This window comes from Phascolarctos cinereus, unplaced genomic scaffold (genome assembly GCF_003287225.1).
Source record: "Phascolarctos cinereus isolate Bilbo 61053 unplaced genomic scaffold, phaCin_HiC Scaffold_726;HRSCAF=1367, whole genome shotgun sequence".
Classification (NCBI taxonomy): Eukaryota; Metazoa; Chordata; class Mammalia; order Diprotodontia; family Phascolarctidae; genus Phascolarctos; species Phascolarctos cinereus.
In genome coordinates, this window is record NW_027556098.1 from 229,186,430 (window position 1) to 229,213,107 (window position 26,678).

The 26,678-nt window shown below is 36.7% G+C and overlaps 1 protein-coding gene across 4 annotated transcripts in view; it reads right to left on the reverse strand.

Annotated features, from left to right (window-relative positions):
• Window positions 1–26,678, reverse strand: part of SLC4A10 (solute carrier family 4 member 10) — a 373,505-nt gene that overhangs the window by 216,132 nt on the left and 130,695 nt on the right. For all 4 annotated transcript variants that reach the window (XM_021004923.2, XM_021004925.2, XM_021004921.2 and 1 more), the window contains exon 2: window positions 12,196–12,277. In XM_021004923.2, coding sequence (XP_020860582.1) covers window positions 12,196–12,277 — 82 coding nt within the window. The remainder of the gene's footprint in view (window positions 1–12,195; window positions 12,278–26,678) is intronic.

The following is a 26,678-nucleotide window of genomic DNA, read 5'->3' on the forward strand; positions in this document are numbered from 1 at the left end:
AAGTAGAAGAGATAAAACTGCTATGAAAATTGAAGGTGTTGTAGTATCGAAAATAATCTATAAAGAAATGAAATTTGTTAAATTGTGCAGAGTTGTTTTTATACTGTCTCCCCTTTTAGACTGGGAGATCCTTAAGAACAGGGACTGTCTTTTGTCTTTCTACATATACCCAGAGTTTAGCACAGTGCCTGAAACAGAGTAGGTGTTTAATAAATGTTTACTGACTGATTGACTGAAAGTGTTGGATATGACTTAAGTTTGTCTGTCTAACCTCCATTTCTGGGCACATATAGCTCAAGCACCAAAAAATGTTTGGCAGACAAAATGTGTAATTTCAAGTAGATCCTGTGTAATTAATTTTTAGCATTCTTTTAAAAAAATTTTGAGTTCCAAAGTTGTTCCCTCCTTCCTTTATCTCCTTCATTCCTAAGATGGTAAGCAATTTGATAGTGGTTATATATGTGCAATCCTGTAAAACATTATTAATTTTTAAAAAATACTATTTAATTTCCCAATTACATGTAAAGATAATTTTTAACATTCATTTAAAAAAATTTTTGCCTATGTAATTAATTAACAAACAGTGCTGGGTAAATAAACATTGTCATCAACATTAAATTCAACAAAAAACAATTGACTAACAAGGACAGAGACAAGAACTGTTTTCTAGATCTGAAGAGGGGGCAAAAAACTTCTAGAATGAAAGACAAAGAAAAATCAATTATTCACTACCAAAGAAAAGAAAAAAACAAAAAGGAAAGGAACATGACTGAAGCTAGTTATCAAGAAGCAATTTGAAATATAGGTATTTATTCTCCACTGAAATAATAATATCGCAGAAACACAAAATGGCTACCTTCTTGTAAGATTAAATAGCCAGAGGTGTTCTAACAGAAACCTACCCTTTATGATAATAGTTAGACCCACAGTATAAAGAATTCAACCAATTACAGTCAAAATGTACTTTGCGTCAGATTCTGTCTAGATCAGATCAACCATGTTATTATAATTAATTTTAGGCCAATAGTCTAATGCAGCTCTTTCCTTCTTGGGTTGTTGCTTGGCCACACCATTCCCAGTCACATCCAACTCTGAAGATATATTACTTCTTAGAAGAGTTTAAATGTCCTATCTTTTTGCCCATGGTGAATACCATAAGGAGGTATACCAAGCCACCAGTCAAACCCTTCAGTTTAACCAGTCAAAACCAAACCAGCCACGGGAAGAATCTGAATCAGTAGAGCCTGAAAAAATAGTAAAACTTCCAAGATCATGGGATCTGCTCTATTTAGGTCAGTCTGCTGAGGCCCACACAAGACTTCTGAGCACAATCACTTACAAGTGCAACGCCCAGTAAGTCTCCAACATACACTTTCTCTGCTGGTTCCCTGACATAAGCTTGTCATCATTATAAAGAGGTATTATAGCGTCTTGCTGAGGAAGTATGGAACACACCCAAAGTGATGGGATGAAATTTTGGCAACAAGTGAATAAGAAAACAAACCTAGAATTCATCATTGGATCTTTAAAGGTCAGCATAATATTGTAACTACATGATCAACACTCAGTATTTATCCGTTTTTTTTTAATTGAGATTACCATAGTTGGCAATACAGAGCACATCACATTGTTTTAATTATCTTTGGGAAATCAAAGGAACATTTCATAGGACTTCAGTTCTATAATATTTTAGGTGGTAGAAGGAGAAATCACTATCAAATGAGTCCTCAGCTGGCATAAACAAAAGAAAGAGAGCACCAAGACACTTTCTCGTTCATTTAAATCTTCAACCAAAAGTATTTTAATATCTCCTCAGGCAGAGTTGGACTTTGAGTTGGAGAGAATACATTTTACTTCAACTTACAGGCCAGGATTCAACAGTTAGCCACATTTCTTTTTCCAATTAAAGCTTCAAATTTCTGCAAAATAGGTTAAAGTGCAGCTGGGTTATATTTATACAGATATATGAAAACAATTACAGAATCCTATATCTGTATCATTTTAAATGTACTTAAAATGTAATTTAGCATGTGGTAAGCATTAATTATACAATATATACCTAATTAAAAACTATATTAAAATCTAGTTACGCAAAATTAGTGCCCTATTACTGAATTATGTGATTTATTTTAACATCATTCATCAGAATTCACATTGGAAATAAATAAATAGTAGCTATTAATGTACATGAGGTTGCATCTACCTCTGCATATAATAAGTTTTCATCAAAATATGCAGTCCTGGAAAACCTATACCTGTAACCACTTGGCATTTTGAAAGCTGTGCTCAGAATTTTAAATTGTTTTGATTTCTTCGTAAGATATGCATGTACATATAACCTCTAAGTAAAAGTGTTTCAGTTTTAAAATCCATTTTTAAAATATGCAGCATGTACTAGATAAGTTAACCTATTTTGAAATAATAGGTAACCAGAGCTTCAAATGGAAAAAAAAAAAGAAGAAGAAGAAGAAGAAGAGGCCATAAAGAAATTGCCTGCTGTCATTTCCTAGGTTTAAGGCTCCTAGGAAACTGGGATCCTAGGAAAATTTTCCCAGGAACTCAAGAAATTTATAGGTATTCACTCACCCCATCTCAATATGTCCATTAGAGTTATAGTCATTTGAAATATCAATGCAGAAGTTTGACATTTTTAGTAAATAGAACACCACACTGAAATTTCTAAAGCATCTAAAGAGGACTGATGCTAAATGTGTGCCAAGGACATACACTAGTTGAAGAAAAATTATGAAGAGCAGAAATATAACAATTCTGTCCACTAACTCCTAGTGGTAGGTGTTGGGTTAGAATTGTGGTTCAGAGGCAAACTGGGGCCCAAAAGACAAATGATAAAGTGCAAAGGACTGGATTCCATGTTTCTCATAATGTGCCCCTACTTCCTGTAACATGGCTTCCTGGTCACCTAAAGGCATTAAAGTCTCACCCTCATAGAGCTGGGGCCTCTCAACTTGTGGATTTCTGAAGTCTGCCCAAGTGGTCACAGCCTCCCCTGCTGACCACTGTATTTCCATATGGAAATACGAGCAGGAGTGTCCAGGGAAGCTAAGTTTCATTGTATCAAAGATATGCAAATATTTCATGAGTCCCCAAATCAAACCAGAATTAGGACAGTGCTGGTGTTAGGCCAACTTCTACAAAATATGCAATATAGAGCTAAGAAGAGGACTGCATGATGGGTATTCAGGGTTGGTCTCACATCTGGGTATGCCATGCAAACTGTACCTTGTTACTGAACCTCTGGGTTCAAGTGGATCAGGCTCCATCCTGAAGACTTCTCAATAATTCTGTGCTTCATTTTGAAACATCTTCCCATAAGTTTACCTGAGAACATCTGAATTTGGTTCATTTTTAGGTAATTTGTAGGGGTATTCTGTTTCCCTGTAAGCACTCCAGTTTCATAAGGCATTGGATATAGAATAGATTTTATTAAAAATCATGGAAAGAACACATAGGGGATTGCTATCCTACATAGTTGGCAAGGAAGGAGTTCTAATGCACCCTTCTTTGAGTACTATTCCTTTCCCTTCCCCTAAAGTCTAGGGTTAAGCCATGCACATTACTCTGGGGCTCAGAGAAGCCTCAAGAAAGCTCTAATGCACTGGAGGAAGGGGTTGGGGAAGAGGTCCTTAACTAGGAAATAGCTTATTACTCCCCTCCCCCCATTCTGGTTAGGATACTATCTTTTTTATATGTCTTAATAAAACCTATTCTGTGTCCCATATATTATTAGCCTGAAGCACTTGCAGGAGGATAGAATGTCCCAAAGAAAAAGCTAGGTAAGATTCTACTTTAGACTTTCCCCAAGGAAACTTCCGAGTGAGGGCAAAGAGGGTTCAAGTTACCTTGAATCCAATCCATGTGAGCCCAAAGCTTCAGGAATGAGCCACATCACATTTTGGAGGCCTGTCAGCAGCGATAGATCTAAGCTACTTGCACTAGCAGGTAGTGGTGCCATAATAGCAGAGCACATATACTACAACACATTAATCGATACAGATCCTGAAAGCAGGCAGGGAAGGGCCTAAGAAGCACAGTCCAATTGTGTGTTAGAAGTGGCCAGCCATCATGGCTATCCTGGTATTAGAGGAATGGTGCGACATAGATCTTCATCAAGGTCTGTTGATACGGGTGTGCCTATGGACTGACACAATGGAAAGAGTTCTTGCTTATCAAATGAGAGGACTTGGATTGAAATCCTACTACTGAAATTTACTACTTGTGTGACTTTGGAAAAGTCATTTAATCCCCTTGGGCCTCAGTTTCCATATCTGTAAAATGGCTATATTAGATGGCTGTTTTATAGATATATACTATGTTTTATAAGACTCATCTTCCTGAGTTCTAATCTGTTCTCAGATACTTACTAGCTGTGTGACCCTGGGCAAGTCACTTAACAGTGTTTGGCTCAGTTTCTTTATCTGTAAAATGAGCTAGACAAGGAAATGGCAAATCACTACAATATCTTTGCCAAGAAAACCCCAAATGGGGTCACCGAGTTGGGCATGGCTAAGAAACTACTGAACAAAAGACAGCAGATCCTTTCCAGCCTAGATATGATCTATGTCTAGAGTGAGACAGCAAGGCATAGATAGAGAGACAGCCTTATAGTCAGGAAGATCTCAGTTCAAGTCCAGTTCTGAAATATACTGTCTGAGTGACCCTGGGCAAGTCATCTAATCTCCCAGTACCCTCAAGCAACTCTCTTAGACTATAACTTACAGGGAAGATACTGGTCTTCAAAGGTAAATGGCATTTCCTCACCAAGAAGGAATACCATTGAAAAAACTATCATGTTATCCAAACCGCATGACCCTCCCTCAGCCCAACCCCAAATGAACTATAATAAGGGCATCATTGAAAGGACTTGTGCACGGCTGACTTGGGAAATGCTAGAAATGGGAAGGCAAATGGAAAGGGTTGAAAGTGTTTTTATCCAAACTCATCATAAGAACATTGGCAGTGAGTAGTATAACCTTGCTCACCCTTTAACAAGGAAGAGGCAAATTGAATTCAGTGCCCCTAATTCAACGAGAGGCTAAGGCCATCAGATAAAATGGGTGAATCAGGAGGTCTTCACAGACACCTGGGAAGCCCTTTTGTGTTCTGACAGATAAAGCTATAGACATTTAAAAGTAAGGCTTTAAAATGAGTTAACTAATCAAGAATATATTGGTCCTGTCTATTTCATGGCTGGTATCAAAGAGCTATATCTCTCTAAAGAAGAAAAAATAGTGAGAAGTGGTCATCAGTGGCAGCAGCAGCAAGTGATGGGGCAGAGACAGTGAACAGGCAGCAGCAACTGGGAGCAGACAACAGACCAAAGGCAGTTCAAACGCCAGAAAGAAGGAGAAGGGCAGCTGGCCCTGGACTTGTCCTGAAATTTTCCATAGCAATTCATGAGGCTGGAAACTTGGTGCCCACTGTGACATTTCTCTGATAACAATTACTGGCATGCAGCTATTATGAATCTCTTTATATAATCCTATTCATTGTTTTGTTAGCTTGATATTTGCAAGGGAACTGAAGACCCATAGGAAAGAATTAGAAACAAGCCAAATTCAGATGCTTCCAAGGCGGGAGCAGAAGTCAAAATTATTATTATAAAGAAGCCTCCCAGATTGAATCCAGTTCATGTGGGCCCTGAGTGTGGATTACAAACTATGTGGTATGACTTCAGGGGTTCCACCAATTGCTAGTGTTCACAAAGATCCTCATCTGAATATTGACTTATCTCTGAAACCCCAATTTTAGAATTATATATTTTTTCCCCTTAAGGTAGATGCTTTAAGCTATTACTAATCATTAACATGTTGGTGTAAATGAAGGCTCAGAGAGCAAGTTTTGATGCAATGTGAGGGAGTAGGATGAGGAAGATTCTCATTCTTGAAAGGGAAGAGGTGTTGCAGCTTACTGGACAAGCATTAAGAGAGGAGATGGGACAAAGGAGTGTAGAACTAAAGGTAGGAGGCATAAAAGATAAAGTTGACCTGCTTCACAATGTCAGCTTGCTCTTGGAAAGCACACTGAGCTGCACTGTAGTTGCCCTCTACAATATTCTCAGTGTTTCCTCCTCAACAACATCTCCTTACCCTATAACCCTGGACGAGAAATGGGAAGTCTAAGAGGTTGAATCCTAAATACTAGCTGGTGAGTATCAATGCTGCTCAACGACTCTGATCAAGCTTCATGGTCATTTTGTTCTCTGACACTAACATTTATTCCTTTCTAGGCTTGGCTCCTGACTCTACAGACTTCTTTCTGATCAATGAGATGGTAACATGAGATTTGGAAAGCACTTAGCACAGTACCTAGCACATAGTAGGTGCTTAATAAATGCTTCTCCCCTTTCTCTCTTCCTTTTCTCTACCAGGCCCCAGGAACCTTCTTATTCCAGAAGATCCCTCCACTCTTGAGCACCATTTCTCTGGTTAGTCTGGAAACTCCATTTTTCAGGTCAGTTATGTTCCCTCCTGATTCTCTAGATTTCTTTATCCACCATGCTTCAACTACCCATTCTACTTTTTGTTGTTTGTCAACTTCCTCCCCATTAGAATATAAGCAATTTGAAGGCAGGGACTGTCTTTCTTTTGCTTATATTTGTATTTTCAGCACTTAGCATAGTGCCTGGCACATAGTAAATGTTTAACAAATGCTTGTTGACTTGATCCATGCCAGTAGAGTCTGGAATCAGGACGATCTGAGTTCAAATGCAGCCTCAGACACTTATTGGCTGTGTGACCCTCGGTAATTCACAACCTTTCTGCTCAATTTCCTCAACTCTAAAATGCAGATAAGAATAGCACCTACCTCTCAGGGTTGTTGGGAGGATTAAATGAGTAGTATTTGATAAAAGTGCTTAGCCTAGTGGCTGGCACATAATAGCATTTAATGCTTAATACCTTTCTTCAAATCTGAAAACAGTTAATCATTCACTAGAATGCATTGTGATGAATAATTAATTGCTTGGTATATACTAAACACCTTGAAGGCTATTCCTCAGTTCACCAAGGAACCAATTTATACACTACAGCTGTTGTTTATGAAATAGCACACTAATGGTAAGTGTTCACTTATAAAAGTGACTAATTCCCTGAAGCGGTTAGCACACCCAACAATCCCCGGCCCAAGATTTCTTTATAAGGGATTATTTTCCCATTCTAAAATATTAATTAATGTAATTCTCTAGATTTTCCTTTTAATTCAGTAGAATTAAATTCCCATGGACCAAAAGCAGGGGAAAGAGAGACAGAAAATCTATTTGCTATAGTTTCTATGTGTATCCAACAAATGCTAGCACATTTATTTACTTAGCATGAGCTGGGGGAAAAAAGTATAAAAGTTTAGAAAAACAGCAATTAACTATGTCTTCTATTTCTTTTTAAAATATTAAAATTTATATTAAATTATCAATACTTATTCAACACTTTAATAAATATGTGATCTCACTAATGTGGTCACTCCCTCCATCGGTTCCAGCCCCAAGTAAATTCTTCATAATCTATGTGCATCCTTCAGGTATCTTTAATACATACGTATTATGCATCTAACACTGTATATATTACATGCACATATATTAGAAATAATATATATGTATTAAATATATACATATTATATATACACATATACATATATACTATATATGTATTAAAGATACCCTTAGGATGTACATAGATTATTTTGTAGCAACAAGAAAAAAGCATATGGGCTAACAGCTGCTTCTGTCCTCTGTATTATCCTTTTTTTTAAAAGTACAAATAATATTTGTGACCTTTTGCATTTTTTAACAAAATACTTTTTGATGAGACATATTGAAAATTGATCTTTGGATGCATTTAAATTGTGTTTTCTACAATAAATATTTCTTATATATTTGCTCAGGTACAGCTGCTCTTCCCAATTTTATCTGCTTCAGTGTCATAGGTACTCCCTTATATGAAATACTGAGGAGGTTGAGTCAAAGTCTGGTGGTTCCCTTATAGTCAATAATGATAAGATTAAACCATAGAAATGCCAGGAAATCAGTTACATTTGCATCTGCTTATTTTCTTCCTTTGAGTGTCATTACAAATCTTCTTGAGGTGAAATAGCATGGCTACCATGATCTCATAAGTTCTCTTCTCTCTCCCTAAATTGTTCCCTCTTTCCCTCTTCTACAGATATCATCTAGCTATCTGCTATCTGTCATCTATCTATCTATCTATCTATCTATCTATCTATCTATCTATCTATCTATCTACTCCATTTTCTCCTCAATTCATTTTTACTCTTTTGTAAGGTCCTACTGATTATAATATTCTGCCATCCTCAGAAATATTTTGTAAACAAGATTGTACTTTAAATCAGTATTGTCTTTGGCTTCCATGTCTTTCCACTGGGCAGAAAGAGCGAGTGTTTGTTGACTGATGCAGTTTTGGATTCCCTCTCCTTGGAGATCTTTTGACTTGCCACTTATCTGTACTAATATAATGGGATTCCTGTTATGTATATATTGGACTAGATAGCTACTGAGATCCCTTCCAACTCTTGAATTCTTTGATTCTATAATTTTGACAGTGGTACTAGTTAATCAGTCAGTTGATAAGTATTTCTTAAGACCACTGAAGATGGTCTTAGAGGGACAACATCCTGGGCCATTGAGAGTTGTCTCGACTTTTGTCTTGCCATTGGACTTCAATGATCCTGGAGGAGAGATATAATGACTTTGCACAGTTATGCCTCACTTAAATCCAATTCATGTACAAGTCAATACATTATCCATGAGATGCATTGGTCCTCTTTGAGAATGAAAGACCAACAACAACAACAATGTGGTTTAGATGGTAGGGTCAGGATCCAAAAATATCTGATAGGCTAGAAAATGGGGCTGAATCTAATAAGATGAAACTTAGTAGAGATTAAATATGAATTTCTCCCTTCGACCCAGCAATAGCACTTCTAGGGCTGTATCCCAAAGAGATCATACAAATGGGAAAAGGACCCACATGTAGGAAAATATTTGCGGCAGCTCTTTTTGTGGTGGCAAAGAATCAGAAATTGAGAGGATGCCCATCAATTGGGGAATGGCTGAACAAGTTGTGGTATATGAATGTAACAGAATACTATTGTGCTATAAAAAATGATGAACAGGCTGACTTCAGAAAAACCTGGAAAGACTTGTATGGTCTGATGCTGAGTGAAGTGAGCAGAACCAGGAGAACATTGTACACAGTAACAGCCACGTTGTGTGATGACTAACTTTGATAGACTTAACCCTTCTCAGCAATATAAGGATCTAAGACATCTCCAAAGTCTCATGATGGAAAATGCTATCCACATCCAAAGAAAGACCTATGGAGTTTGAATGCAGATTGAAGCATGCTATTTGCTATTTTTTTTCTTCTGTTGTGTTTTGTTTCCTCTTTCTGGTGGTTCCTCTTATTGGTTCTAATTCTTACTTACAACATCACTAATGTGAAAATATGTTTAATAGAAATGTATATGTGTAGCCTATATCAGATTACATGCTGTCTTGGGGAGGGAGGTGGGGAAGGAAGGAGAGAAAAATGTAAAACTCAAAAGCTTATGGAAGTGATTGTTGATAATTCAAAATAAATTAATAAAGTTTAAAAATATATAAATTTCTAATTGGGTTTAAAAATCAATTTGACAGGTGTAGAGTGAGGAAGACATTCTAGAATGTGGTTTGGATGAAAAAGGTATGGGTGTTTTAGTGGACTGCAATATCAAAATAAGTCAGCAATGCAATGTTGTCCCCCTTCCCCCAAAATGTGTTTTGCCTACACTGAAAAGCTAGAATTCATCCAAAGGTAAGCTACCAGATAATAACAAGACTGGAGACTATGTTATATAAAGCATTCGTAATGCTTAGCCTTATAAAGAAAAGACTTAGGGGAAGCATAATAACTGTCTTCTCCTATTTGAATGTCTGTCATATAAGAGAGAAATGAGACTTGTCCACTAGTCTTGGTAGGCATTGGATGGAAGCTGCAATGAGGAAGATTTTAACTCAATGTATAAAAACAATAACAACAACAAAGACTTCATAATTATTAGACCTATTCAAAATTGAACTAGGAAGGTAGTAGGTTCTCTCTCAATGGAGGTTTTCAAGTGGAGACTGGATGACCATTTGTAAGAGATGTTGAAGTCTTGTTAGAGGTATAATAGTATTGGATTAGATAGCTTCTGAAATCCCTTCAATCCCTGAGACTCTGAGATCCTATGATTTTACCCTTTGGTAAAAAAAAAAGGTCACTTTTCATTGCCCTCTAGGGTCAGTAGAAATAAATGTAATCCCTCTTTCACACAACAACTTTAAAATCTCCTAATACTGCAATAATGTCCCCTTCAAGACTTTCTTACAGAAGAAATACCTCCATTGCTTCAGTTCTTGCTGTTGTTGATGTTGTTGTTGTTGTTGTTGTTGTTGTTGTTGTTGTTGTTGTTGAGTCATTTGGTCATGTCCAAATCTCCATGACCCTATGGACCATACTAACATGGTGTTTTCTTGGCAAAGATACTGGATAATGGAGTGCCTTGCCATTACCTTCTCCAGTGGATTAAGGCAAACAAAGATTAAATGACTTGCCCAAGGTCACATAGCTAATAAGTGTTTGAGGCCAGATTTGAACTCAGGTCTTCCTGACTAGGTCCAGTGTTCTATCCACTGAGACATCTAGCTACTTCAACTAATTTTTAAAATAATATTGATTCTAGTCCCCTCCCATTTTGTTCACCCTCCTTTAAACTTGATCCAGCTTGCCAATACCCCATCCAAAATATGGCATGATGGACTGTATTTCATACTTCAAATGATGGTTAATTGGGGCAATGTAGGCACTTAAATATTTGTTAGATTGAACTAAATTGAGTGAATTTAAATCACATTACCATTTTTTCTTTCTTCTATTAATATAGCCTAAGACTGAAGTAGATATAGCCTGTGCATAGAGTACTCACCTTGGAGTCAGGAAGACCAAGTTTGAATCCTGCCTCTCTCCCTTTCCACATGACCCCAAGAATTTAGTTTGCTTAACCCCCAAGTACCTGAGATAATTCTTTAAGGTAGATTACAGGAAAGCTACATTGATGAAGGGACTTCCCTACAACAATGACAACCATAGGTCCAATATTAGCTATTTTGGTTACCATATAAAACTGCTATCTCAGAATGATTTTCAGTCCAATAAAATGCCCAAGGCTTTGCCCCATGAAATGCTATGCAATGAAACACAGAGTATGCACAAATCATTTGCCCTTTTCCCTGTGGCAAATGCATTGGCACACATGTATGTGCCATCTCAATCTAACATATTCTTTTTTTGAATTGCGAAGACCCTGTCTTATTTACCCCTTTAAAGTAGAGGGTATGAACTTTTGGTGCCTTCATGCCCCTTTTCCTTTAGAATTGTAGCAAAAAAAATCACCTCTATCTTCACCATTGGCTCCTCCTATCACTGAGAATCAGAATTCATCAAGCCTTGGATTCTTACTCATGAAGAGGGAATATGAATTCAGTTTAGATTAGAAGACAGGTTAATTTTATGCTGTGGATGATTGGTTGTGGTAATAGTAATGCTGCTTAATCTAAGAGAATCTTAACACCTTAACATCTTAAAATCTTAATCTAGAGAAACTATAGGTTCAGACGTTAGGCTTACGTGCTTAACTGAAGAGCTGATTAGGATTCTGTCAATAATTGCGGCCCTGATGACATTCTCACCCACCCCAATATCACTGATCAACTTCCATCAGTAATGGATCACCATGACCCAACCCATCTTGCTGCCACCTGCTGCTTCCAAGTCAAACAGCAGAGGCAATGTGATAGAGTGGCAAGAGAGCTAGGGCTGGCATCAAGCAACCTGGGTTCAAATCCCACCTGTGCCACTGACTACCTTTTTGACCTTGGGCAAGTCACATAAGGCTTGGTGCCTCATTTTCCCCATATGTAAAATGAGGGAGTTGTTGTAGATGACCTCCAAAGCTACTTTAAACCTTATACCTATGAGCCTCTTTGCCTACCCAACTGCTTCCCCCATTCTAGTTGCTACAACATTCCTCAAACAAACTAGTTCCCCCCAATTTAATGCTTTTTAATGATTGCCATAACTTTTCTGCCTAAAATGTGTTTTGAAATTGAGTCAAATAACCTGTCCAATGAAAGAAAACTCTTACCTTCTAAATCTTCCTTTTCAAAGTGTGTTTTGAGGATTGAGCGAGTTCCGCCCCTATCCACAACAGCTTCTTCATCATTTCTCTGCAAAAGGAAGGAGAAAAAAAAAACATAGTTCAAAATCATCCAGAGGTTAAATAGGTTATTTTACCTTCAAGAATCTACTTTAATATAAGTACTTTATCTATTGATTAGTTACTGGTGTACAAGGAAGGAACTAAATTGCCTAAGAATATATCCACAGGAGAAATGTCTCATTTTCAATGAAGCTAAAGACAGACAGCCATTCTAAGGCAACAGGGACAAATGAGCAAATCAGTAGACACAATATTAGTTATTAATAATATCAATTGTGTTCATATTTATTATTACTAATAATATTAATAGCCATTAGACATAAAAATAAATAAAGCTTGTTGCCTACTCTTATGACATTTATAATCCAGAAGCAGATGGAATATATAAGGGAACATTTAGAGTAATTATTTATTTTTTAAAACTTCCTGTATTTTATCTTCGAGATACAATTCCTACACCAAGATGACGTTTCAGACCAAGCAAAATATAAAAAAAAAAACCATTAGTAGTATTAACTATTAATATTATGGAGAGGTTAGAGAATGCCAGTGCTATTAAAAAAGAAAAAGAAAAATAATCCCTTGAAAGCAATTAGTAGTAATAACTAAATGAACTACAACTCATTATTTTGCTTCAAGAGGAAGTATGTTGCTCTAATGGTAAACTATCAACCATGATTATTTACATTCAGTTCAACAAGTATTTATTAAATGTCTCTTCTAGGCACTAGATATGCAAAGATGGACAATGAAATTATTCCTGACTTCAAAGTGTTTTTAGTCTAATGAACCAGTGGAGAGTGGGACAAGGTGTTAGGGAAGATATAGCATGTATACAAATATGGATGTTATTAAGCAGAGAATGTGAGAAGGACAGTCAACATATAGACAAAACAGTCTGAAAATTTAAGTAGTCAGGCAAGGTGGCTCATGCCAGAAACTGAGGAGACTGAGGTTAGTGTATTGCCTGAGCTCCAGTGCGCTAAACTATTGTCTATCCACATTAAGTCTAGTACCAATATGGTGAGTTTTTGTGCTGATCAAAATGGCCACTGTACTTTTAGCCTGAAGAAGATAGGGTGACCCAGTCTCAAAAAAAGAAGAAGAAAAAGAAGAGGGAAAGAAAGAGAGAAAAAGGAAAGAAAGAAAGAGTAAAAAGAGGGGTAGAAGGAGAGAGAAAGGAAAGAAGGAAGGAATTCAAGGAGAGAGATGACTCAAGGGAATCAGGGAAGACTTCGTAGAGGGGGTAGTAAAATAACTGGGCCTTCAAAGAAAATTAGGAATCCAACACACTGAAGTGTGGAATGCCATGTTCAGGAAAGAGTAAGTAGGCTAGTGTAGAATGTAGAATGAGTGTAGCAAAATAGGATGTAAGAAGACTGGAAAAGTAGGAAGGGACAAGTTACAAAGTGTGCTAAATGCCAAACAGAAACATTTATATTTGATCCCAGAGGTAACAGGAAGCTATTAGAACTTCTTGAACAGAAGATGTGGCTTTAGAAAATCTAAGCTTTAGAAAAATCACCTTGGTAACTGAGCAGAGAATGGATTAGGGTGTGAAGAGAGTTGAGGCAGAGACCAATTAGAAAGCTCTTGTAATAGTTCAGGCAAGACCTGCAAAAGTCCTGGTATCATCCTTGACTTTTCGCTCCCACTAACCCAACACATCCAGTCTGTTGCCAAATTTTGTAGTTTCTGCCTTTGGAACATATCTTACTAATGTTGTCTTCTCTGCACTCAAACAGCCACCATCTTACTTCAGGACTTTCGCAGCTCTTGCCTGAACCATTACATCCAGAAACCAGATTGCAGAGGGTTTAGAATTGAGTGAGAAAAATGGAAGTAAAAGCATCCTGCATGGATCACTTTCTCAAGGAGTTTGGCCACAAAGGAGAAGAGAGTTACAGCTAATAGCTAGCTGGCATGTGGGATCATATGAGTGATTCTAAAATTGAGGAGATATGGATTTGTATGTAGACCCTAAGGAAAGAACCAGTAGATATGGAATGAGGTGAAATGAAGTGGTAAATGAAGGTAACTGAAAGTAAGGATGATAGTGGAGACAATCTGCTGGAATAGATATGAACAGATGATATCAAAGGTGCATGTAGAAGGATTTATCTTATTTAGGAATAGAGCCACATCTTTTAAACTAAAGTGAAGGAGGATATAACGGTGGAAAATGTGTGAGAGGTATGAGTTAAGGAGGAGTGGATAAAGGAGGGCTCTTAAGTAATGACCTTAATTTCTTTTAGTTACTTATAAGGTAAGGGCTTCAGCTGAAAGTATATGGGGAGGAGGTATAGGTAAATATTTGGAACAATCATTGTGGAAAATAGGAGAGTGAATCAACTAGTATATAATAAATGTTTGTTTTGATGCAGTAAGGACTCACTTGAAATTAGATAACAAATTATGGTGGACTCAATTGGCATCATTTTATGATTTCTGCTAGCTCTATTTCGCACATATTAGCAGGTGAAAAGAAACCTTCAGTCTTCTGTCTACAGAGAATATGGAATTTGGGATCCTGGTAGTGCTAGCTTATAATTTGAAGAGAATCTCGTGGAGTTAAGACCAAGGCTTGCTGGTAGGGGAAAATATATATAGTTATGTTAACGCATACATAAGCTGCATGTACCCTGTGGTACCACAGGAAATTACTGACATTCTTCTATCTTGATCCTAGGATGAGAGGTGTCCTGTTGGTTCCAAACCTTTCTTCATCCAGGTAGGAGTTTTTAACTGTGAGAAAATGAATGGTACACATAGACAGTAACCATGAGAGAAGAAAGAGATCAAAGAATGTTGGTGTGGTTGTGTGAAAGACTTCTTAGAGGAGGTTGGACTTGAATTGGTCCTTGAAGAACAGGATCACTGAAATAGGCATATGGGAAAAAGGCACATTCCAGGCAAGGAAAAAAAAGTTTAAGTTCATAGAGAGCTGAAAATAAGCATGGATGGGAAGGGGACCAGCTTGATTAAGTGATTAAGCTATGCATAAGTAGTGGAGATAAGGCTAGAAAAGTAGGTGGGGAAAGGTAAAGGGAATTAAATGTCAGTCTGAGGGGTTTGCAATTTATCCCATAGGTAATGGCGAATAATGAAAGGTTTTTGAGAGGCAGAGGGATGTGATTTCTTTTTAAATGGGGAGGGCGTTTTAAGGATTATTTAAAAATAGCATTAGAATCTGGTACAGGGTGTAGACAGAGAGAGACTGTACAAAAACTAATTAGGAAATAATAACAATGGTCTAGATGCAAAATAACTATGGCTTAAGTTAGGATCACATGAGTATGAATGGAGGGGACAGATAGGGGAAAAATTTCAGAGGAAGAATAAAAAATACTTGTGACTAGATATAGGGGATAAAGAAAAAAAGATAAAAATGATGAAAATTTTTGAACCTGAGCTAACTGGGTGAGTGACAATGGTATTGACAGAAATAGAAAAGTCAAGAAAGAGGGAGTTGGGTTAAAAAAAATCTTAGACTAGCTTTAGACATGCAAAGTTGGAACTAAGAGCAGAATGTATGCATGTCAATTTATAACAAGCAGGTGCAGGTATGGGACATGAGCCTGGGTGAGATGTGAGGGCTGGAGGTACAGCTTTAGGAATTATCCTCGCAGGAGTAGTAATAGCCAAAGCCAAGAGAATAAAAAAGTTCACCAAGACATAAGAGTACAACAAAGGAGTGGGTATTAGTAAATGTTCATAGTTAAGTGTCATGAGGAAGGAGAGTCAACAATGAACTAAAGAAGGATCAATGGGAGAACTAAGAAGCAAACTGGTATATATCACATAAGTATTAGAAGAAGAGAATTTTGGGGTGGAAGGATAGAGAAAAGAATGAGAAATAGTATCAAAATATAACAGAATAAAAACATGGAAGAAAACCAGGCCTGAAAATAAAACCTTACATTTGTCAAGGCAGTGATCACTGGGAACCTTTAGGAAAATGGTTTCACTACAATGGCTGTGACAAAATCTGGGCTTTAAGTAACCAAGAGGGAAATATGAATGGTGAAAAAATGGAGGAAGCAAATATAGACTAGCATTCCAAGAAATTTATTAAAAGAAAGAAATACCATATTATCTTCTTAATGATATTCCTATGTCTTTGACCATTCCTATAATCATAAAATGTTAGAGCTAGAAGGGGACTTAAGGAGCATCTAGTCCAATCTTCTCATTTTAAAGATTTAAAAACTGAGGACTAATAAAAATTTCCCTAATTTCCCTAATAATGAATTTTCCCTAATTAGTTAATGGCAGAACTAGGACTGGAACCCCAAAGTTTTTTCTAAGGATTACCATAATATGTGAGACAGAGGAGGAGTGGTGGGGCACAGATTCTTTGGGGGAGGGGAGGCTTCGAACTGTGCAGGAGGGTGGGTACATCTCAGGTGTATATGTGTCTCTATGTGTATGCTGGTAAGATGATGTGAGCTGCCTCTGAAGAAGCGCTGTTTACTAGGCTGAGCTACAAATTGGCTGTAGTCTTAGGAACAGAAAACACTGATGTGTTTGAGTGGTAATCAACAGCACTTTCCTTTTGCAATACCTTCTGAATTGTTTATTCTCCTGGGATACCTATGGTTGTTCACAGGCCATTACCAATCAGAGATTATGGAACCCTACAGAAGCATACTTTCACGTGGTCAGAACATGTCCACCAGGATGTCCTATTAACACTTGCAGCTCAGTATATTACAAAATGAACTCATTATGTTCTTCCCAAATTCTGTTCCTCTCCCCCAAATTCTTATTTGTATTAATTGCACCAACATTCTACCAGTCATCCACATTTGATATCTTTGATTTTTTTTCTCCTCCCTCTATTTCCAACAAGTTGCCAAAGCCTGTAATTTTGCCCTTTAAAACATTTTGGAGGGGGCAGCTAGGTGGTTCAGTGGACAGAGCTCTGGCCTTGGAGTCAGGAGGACCTGAGTTCAAATCCGGCCTCAAACACTTACTAGCTGTGTGACCCTAGACAAGTCACTTAACCCAGGGTTGCCTCACCAAAAAGCAAAGTAAGCAAACAAAAAACATTTTGGATATCTGTTTCTCCCTTTCTATTCCAGCTGCTGCCACTACCCTTGACCCTAGGTCAAGGCCTTAGTAGCTCTCCCCACCCATAGCTACCAATTCTACCTGCCTCCAGTATCTCCCTGCTATGCTCTCCTTCTTGTTACCCCATTTTTAATCTCTGCCTGTTGGAACCTTAGCCATGCTTCAATGCCCAGATCAAATGTTGTCTTTTTCATGTAGCACTACATAATTTCTGTAGCCAGAAGCAATCTCTCCTTCCTCTGGACATGCAAAACATTGTTTTGTATGTGTTCTATGGTATTTCTCATCTTTTCATTGTATTATACTTATTTGTATGTATGCCTTATGCCCCCAGTATAAGATTCATGTGGGCTAGAATCATTCCCAATCCTCTTTGTATCTCCTCAGTGTCTAACCCTAGCAAAATGCCTTGCACTGATAGGCACCCAATAAACATGAACTGAATTATGAGAAACTACAGCAAATGATTATTTTTCCATTTTTTCCTACAAGATGGGGAACACTTGTGTAAGATAGTATAAAGAAAAGAATTCAGAAAACTGTACAAGGGAAAGATACTCATGGGAGTCAGGTTCCTAAGGAGCTGACAAAGAATAGTATCTTGAACATACAAAAGAAGATCCCAGATACCAGCCTTAGAAAAAGAAAGCTCTACAATTAGAGGGAAGAATGAGAAAATAGATGCAAAGACAAAGGTATTTTGATAAAGAGAGAATAGTATATTTAGTAAATGTATTATATGGCCTTGACTTTCCTCAGAAAAGTCAGAGTTGTTGTCATCTCAAAAGAATTATGGGGTGGTAAGTTGGATAGTAGGTTTGAAGCTTTAAAAGTTTAAATGTATTTTTTATATCCAGGCCTGATCTTATAAGCAGAGAAGGTAGGCAACATTCTATGTGATGTGACCTGAGGGACCAAGAAATAACTTGATTTCTTAAAATTATCTCCCTTTTTGCTCTTCAGGGTATCTCAAATTCCCACACTTTTCCCTGGTCTTAATTAATTGTAAATACCCATTTAAGACAGTTAAAATATAAATAGAGAGAAGGGAAGTGAAAAATTAAGTATCATCAGCCATTAACACCTCAGCCCAAACCAGTTTATCAGATTAGCTGAACCAGTCACCTAGTGGCATTGAGTTAATGGCAGAAAGAATAAGTAGGATGGAATTATAGTCTTTTTTTGTTAAGGACTGGGAGGAAAGAAGAAATGTAAGGCCTGAAACATGGGGCACTGGGTAATGTGCTGAACTGGGGTTAGGAGAAATAGTTTAAACAGACAGAGGAAGGCCCAAAGCTTTGTTTGTCTGGGAGAGCATAAAATTGAAATGGGGTGGGGGTGAAGAGTGTGAACATAAAAGGGAATGAAGCTGCACTGGAAACAAATGACCCATTTCACAATTTTGCTTTGGGCCATCCTTGGTAATATCTTACTACAATGGAACAAGATGCTTTAAATGTCCAATTGGCTTTATGAATGATGCCCAATTAGTTTCCATTGACAGAAAAGTGTAGGACTGTAGGATATCATGTTTTTGAGCTGTCCCAATTGTATGTATTAAGCACTGGCCATGCAGAGATAAATGGAGTGTTCTGCAAGACTTAATTGAAGAAGACATCACATTCTAACCTTTAATTCCCAAAATGCTTGTTCCCTGCTCACCAAAAGGGATATCACATGGACCCAACCAACCAGGCTAATGATTTAGCAAGTACTGCCTAGTTAGCACGGTAATGGATGGTATAGCAGTATTTAAAGAACAGGAAAGAGGAGGATGACTCAGATTTAAATAGCCCTTCATGTTTTATAAAATGCTTTATATGCTTTATCTCACTTGAACATCACCACATCAAAGAGAGGTAGGTAGTACATATATTTACAGATGAGAAAATAGAATCCATGAGAATTTATGACTTGCCTAAGGTCTAAAGCCAGAACTCAGACCTAATGCTTTACACTCTACGCTTTTGCCTTCTTAAACTTCCTTCTCTCTGAGGATAGCTAAAGATGGTTCTCAAGCTCTAGCTCTTTTTAAGGCAGAAAAGGCTTCATCAACAATACTATTGAGTAAGAATAAATACTGTGACCTGTTTGGCAAATACAAAATGCTTTTTAATTGATTAAAATAATCATGATAATGGTTTTGAGCTCCATGCTGTTTATAGATCAGTGCTTTCCACTGATGATTTGGGAAGGATTACAGACAGATTTCACTCCAGGGTGAGCTCATATAGCATTTCACAGGCATCAAAAATAAAACTCAGCAAAGGACAATATGCTATTTTGCCAGCAGACCTTTGGTCCTTTTTTGCAGTATGTTCTATTTGAGCAGAAGCAAGGCCAGTGGTTTGGAATCAGAGAGAACAGGAATCAGGCACGGCGTGCAAGTGAGGGAATGTGAAAATGAAGGAAGGATTTCCTGATGTTCTTTTGTTCTTCTCTTCAGCAGTATTTTTTCAGGTTTCATCAGTCAAACTGAAGGTCTAGATGACAGCAATAATGCAACAAAGATTGTGCAGGTCTTATACAGTTTAGAATCTTTTCCTCCAACACTAAACAAGAGTATACTCTGGCTCCTGGATTAATACATGTTTCCTTGAGGTTTGATCTTGATAACTTCACAGAGAAAATTAATTTTTTTTGCACAGGAAGGCAATCAAACATGTGTCACACTAGAATGTAATCATACCCTCTGGGGTGCTGTCAGGCAGAATGCTGAAGGCTAAGTCATGCAACCATGTCAGATGTCAGAAGGAGGGCTGTTCCAATATGACTCACCCACAGCAGTCTCTTAATGCAATTACAAAATTAGTATTTATAAATGCGAGAGAAGAAATGATGTATTATTGCAGATGAAATAATGTAGATAATATACCTTGCAAACATTAAAACAATATATCATACATGTATGTGTGTATATGTTTATATACATATATATGAATGATTAGTATTATTATTTGTTTCTTTTTAGGGAACACAAGTTTGCTTTGTGCAAGGCTCTTTAAGCAACTCGTTATACAATAGCATTCATTTCTTGTGCCTATGAGAAAATAAATGTTGTGCCCATATGCAAATATGTTATTGGCTCACTCTCAGTAGAAGGGTTTTGTTTTTCCAGTAATGATGATATTCGTGCATGCTTTCCAGTCTAGTTTCCCCTGTGAACAATGGTATGCTTTTATGTCATGGCTTACCAGGACTGAAGTACAATCTGTGGACTTGGAACAGTTATTTTTGCAAAGCCAGTTGGCCTGCTTGAGGACGCAGTTTTCATCCATGGCCTCATTAACATTATATGAGGTCCAAGATAGTTTGCTATATGTGTCAAACCTTGCTAGCAAATAGCTTCTGCCCATGTTGATAGGTGAGTGTTGCAGGGAGAATTCTCCTAACTCAAAGCAAGAAAAAGGTTTCCATAAAAGTAGAGGATATTTGTATCAAACACATGACTTTCTGAAAACCAAATAATTCAGTTGTATTATTATGTTTTCTTTAATGTCAGTAAGTTTTATTGACCCTATATCATAACAGCAAAGTTTAGCTGCTTAGTGCCCTCTGTAAGTCATCATATTAATTTGTAATCACTAAAAATATTATAGATAATATTTCCTTTGAGTTCAAAGACACTGCTATGAGAATTTATTTTTGGTTTTATGGTAGTGAGGATTAGCTTATATTTTTTCCTCTCTCTGATTGCTTGTTTTGGTCTCCTTGTCTGGATTGTCATCCACATTATGCTTCTTACCTGTAGTTGTACCCCAAGGTTCTGTCAAGGGCCTTATCATTTTCTCTCCACACTTTCTGTTTCTCTGTCTCTATGTCCATCTGCTTGCCTATCTGTCTGTCTGTCTCTTTCTCAGAGGCCTCATTAGTCACCATGATCTCATGGGTTTCCTTATTATCTCTATGCTGATAACTGTTTTTCTATATATCTAATTCTACCTTCCTGTATCACCAATGACCTACCAAACATTTTTAACTTTTATGTCTCCTGGGCATCTCAAAATCAACTTATAGAACTCATCTTTCCCACTACTCCAAAACCCACTCTGCTTCAAAACTTTCTTATTTCTGTTGAGGATGTCAAAATACTTCCTAGTTACCCATGTTGCCAACCTCAATGACAACCTCAACACCACTCTCACCTCATGTATCCAATCACTGGTAAAATATCATTTCTAACTCCACATCTCTAACATTTGTCCTATTCTCTCCACTCATACTACCACTACCCAGGTTCACACCCTTATCACTCTAGTCTGGACTATTGCAATAACCTTCCTAATTGGTTTCTTGCCTCAAGTCTCTTCCCATGCACCTGACAAAGTGATTTCTTAATATATAAGCATATCACTTCGTTATTCAATAAACTCTAATAACTGTCTATTACCTTGAAGATCAAATATGAATTTTTTTTATTTAGTATTGAAAATGCTTCACAATGTGGCCCCAACTTAGTTTTTCTAGCCTGGTGTATATCACCCCTCTTCAGAACACTGCAGCCCAATACCCAGTCAAACAGCCTTCTTAATATTCTCTCACATGTAAATTCCAAATTCTGTTTCCATTTCTTTGTACTAGATGTTCCCCATGTCTAGAGTTCTTGGCCTCCCTCTTTATCTTCCCCTCTTGGAACCTCTAGGTTCCTTCAGGTCAAGTACAGCCTTTCTTCAAAAATTACCTTATATCTATTTTGTATCAATTTAACATATCTCTTCATAGGTACATGCTGCTGGATTATAAGATCTCTTTTTTTTGGATGGGAGAAATTACATCTTTAATTTCAAGAACTTCTAGTTTTGTTTGCAATCCTAGAAAATTTTAATGTTCTTAATCTTTATATTTATTTTTAAGTTTTATTGCTGCATTTTGTTTTTATATTACAGATGTTTATGATTATTCTCACTTCATGAGAGATATCTTGTAACAAAGTGAAACAGTAAAATAAAACAGTAGTGACCTTACTTGAAAGTACATGCAACATTTCACATTTGTAGAAACCCCCACCTTTCTATTTTTTTAATTAAAAATGTATTTTCTTTCCTTCCCACCTCTTCCTCCAGTGGGAAAAAACAAATTTCTTGTAACAAACATGCATAATCAAGCAAAACCAATTCCTTTAATGACTGTATACAAAAATATATGTATCTCATTCTGCACCCTAAATCTGTCATATCTCTGTAATAGAAAGCATGTTTCATAAGCACTTTTAGGGAATGGACTATTTCAGCTTTATCTTTTTATCCCCAAAGCCCAGCACAGTGTGTGGTACCTTATGAATACTTAATATGTGCTTGTTGATTGATTTACTAATATTGATTTTTTTCTCATATAACTGCAACCACTGGATCATCATGTATAGCTTGTTCCAAAGGATACATAGAATGCGTATGTGTTGAGTTGCTCAAGTCCAACATTTAAAATTCTTAACATCTGAGATGACTGTGCTTTGTAGTCTCATTACTATCAGACCTTCCTCATGTGATTTAGTCTCTAGACCCTTCACCAACTGAGTCACTTATCTCTGATTGTGTTCCAACTTGCCACAGCATCATTGATGAAGTTTGAAGGATTCTTAGCAATTAGCTAGCCACTCCTCTTATTTTACAGAACTGGAAACTGAGTTCTAGAGTGAAGTCACTTGCACAAAGTCAATAACACAGATGAGATTTGAACACAAGACCTATGACTCCAAATTCAATAACCTTTCCTATACAGCATGCTTTTTCCTTGAAATGTGGTATTCAAGACTAAATACATTAATCTGGATATTGTCTGACTAGGCACAGTACAGAAAGACAGTTACCTCCTGTGTCCGGGGCACAATATTGACTTACGATTTGTCAGGTTATATTGTTGATGCATACTCAGATTGAAGCCCACTAAAACCTCCAGATACTTTTCACTTAAATTATAATCTAACCATATCTCCCCATCATATGCTTAAGAAATTAATTTTTTCTTCTAAGTATATGATTTCACATTTATCTCTATCAAATTTCATCTTAGACTCAACCTACTCTTCTAGTCACTCAAGAGTGTTTTGGATCATGTCATCTATCATGTTGGCTATCCTTAGATTTGTACCAATTTGAAAATCTGATAAGGGTGGCATATGCTTTCATCAAAATAATTAATGTTAAACATGACAAGGTCCTGAGGCACTCCACTAGCAACCTACCTCAAAGTTGACATTGAATTATTAATGATTACTCTTTGGACACAGTCTTTCAACCAGTTCTGGAAATATGTAACTGTACTGTCATCTAACTCCATATCTCTAGATGCTATCAATAACAATGGCATGGCAGATTTTATCAGTTTTTTGATGAGGTGTAGCTAACTATGTCTACAGCCTTCTATTATTCTGATTTAGCAGTCTAGTATTTCTGTCAGGAAATGAGGTAAATCTTGAATAATTGTTTTTGATGAAGACATCCTGGCTCTCAGTGATCATATCTAGCTCTAGACTCCAGCTTTTCCAGACTTTTATCCCATCATTCTTGCATACTTCAGATTTTAAACAAAGCAACCTACTTAATGTTTCCAAAACTTCCCTTTTTATCTCCTGCCTCCATGCTTTCACACAGACTGAACCCCACTAATTCTGGAATGTACACCCTGCTCACTTCCACCTCCTTAGGTTACCTACCATCCTTCAAGTCTCAGCTCAGTTAAATCTCATACAATACACCTTTTCTAGTATCTCTAGTTACAGTCAAATTATCTTGTATTTAGTTATCTGTGTACATATTATAATTTGATTAGAATATAAGATTCTTGAGAGCAGAAACTCTTTTATCTTTGTGTGTCCAGCATCCAAAGAACACAGTACCCTTTACATAGTAGGTACTTATTAAATGTTCCATGAATTGGATTGAGTCAGAACTTCCCATTCTAAGTACTTGCCAATCATAACATTTAGGTGTCCTATTTTGATGCATCATTTTATTCTTTCTTAGAACAGCAGTTTTAGACATGCAAAATATCTTGAAAATAGTTCTCTCACTGATAGTACTTTAAGAAGAAAAATTAACCAAGTAGCAAGTGAACACATATCCAGAATTTGTAGTTGTACTGTGGTTATGAAAGTAGACTCTTGGACTACAGGGTGAAATACACACATACATGGATACAAATTCAACCAAGAAACTAAACTAATCATTGGGTGTAAGGCTCGTAAGAAGGTGATTTAGATTTCATGGTTGTTTGTGACGTATTTAAAGGATGCATTAAAGGCATTTGGCTGAATCTTACTGCTCCACAGTTACTCCATGGTTATTATTGAGGTCGACAATCTTCCTAACATTATTTTGATCCCATTGCTTCCTTGTTGGATTCAAATTCATTTCCTAGAATCAAAGAATTTCTGAATTGGAAAGGACTTCAGGTGCAATTTATTTCAGTCTGTACCTAAATAAAGATCCCATCTACAACGTATCACACAAGTGATCATCCAGCCTTCACTTAAATAATTTCAATGAAGATAAAACCTTATTTTTAGGGAAATTACAATAAAAGACTGAAGGATGGAATTAAGTGGGGGGTAGGAGGTGGGAGGAGGGAGATACATGGAAAGCTGCATACCTAAAATGGCTTTTGATAGGAAAATCAACTCTCCAAAGTGCTTACTTAGATTCAGAACCATGGACAGGGCTTTTAAAAAAACAGCTCAATGAAATACTGTGAATGGAGCTTTGCCATTTTATACCATGTCTGACTGAATGATAAATTACCTTCTAGAAAAGACAAAAAGCAAAAACAAAAACAAAATATTCTCTTTTTTCCCCCTGTACTGCATATCAGTAGTGTCATGGGGGTGGAGGACGGGACTCTTCTTGTCTTTAGTTCTTGAGTTTTTGGTGGGTTAATGAGGAGTCTGAGGTGGGATTGATGGAGTGGTGTGGTCTACTCTTATGTTTTGTTAATAGTGAACTAAATAGTAAAACTTACTATTTAGATTTACTATGAAAAAATGGCATCCTAGGAATTCTAACCTAGCATGCATCCTCAAAGAAACTTTTGCACAAGGATTTTTTTTTCTTGTATGGAATTAAACATGGTCAATAAATAAATGTGAAAGAACTTTTTTGAGAGAAGAGGAGACCAATTCTGCTAAAATGTTAACATGGGGGAAATGGCTCAAGTAGCCAAGATACTGCTGCTGTCTTGTTAAAAAAAAAAGAGACAACATGGTCTTGTTCCCAGTTCTGGAAAGTTAATCCACATAATCAGGCACCTGCTCTATTTTAGCTGCCAAATTACTCATAAGGACACTTTGTTATCCCCAAAACAAGAAAAGGAATTGAAAAAATGCAATTCAATCAGTAAACCAACAAGTAGTTATTAAGCACCTATGTGCCACACATAGGACAGAGAATAGAGGATAGACCTAAAGCAAGGTCCTTATGAGATTAACATACCATTTATTCAAAGACATCTCTATTTTTCATTAATGGACCACAATTTTTTTTCTTGTATGGTAAAGTATAAAGGAAGAAGAGGAAACATTTACTAACAGTAAAAGTTTCTTGACTTCAATAATAAAGGAAGTGATTTTGCCAGCATATAGATTACCAGTAATAGTTGCAAAGACCTAGGCTTAAGTCAGAAGAAAGATGGAAATTATTTTTCTAAGATTTTAACAATTCAAAAAAAAATCACTGGAAAATAGTTTTTCAAATAGCAGAATTAGCATAACCTTTTGCCTTCAGTTAGCAACCACACATTACCTTTAGATCATTAGATTTAGATTTGTATAAAATATTTTAGCTTGACAATCTATCATCGCAATGTGAAGCAGATTTCTTGCTCTGGTACACATGTCTCTCTTGCCCTTAGCTTCACTTCTTTTGAAGATAACTCCTTGCAAGTGGACTAATTTGTTTATGAAAATATCAGAAATGATGGCAAATTTTCTTAAAATCACCCAAATTAAAAAAGGAAAGAAAATGAATATATGTATACATACATATATATGTATTGTATGTGCACATATATTTAAGTATATATGTATATATATGCATATAAATGTATATGTGTATGTGTATATTCCAGAATTCTGATGATAGCCTTGAAGATTAGATTGCATGGATACAAAATACCATCTTCTATGCCATCCCTAAAGGAATAGAAGATCATGTGATTGTTGCATCTAGATCTGGAAAGAACTTTAAAGATCATGTAATCCATGGCCTTCATTTGTGGAATGAACAAGCAAAAACAGAGAAGGGTAGTATTTTGCCCATGTCCTCTGCCTCCAAAATTCAGTGTTTGGGGTAAATCTTTTTCTCTGGGATTATATTAAAAAGTGTAAAATATATACAACTTCAATA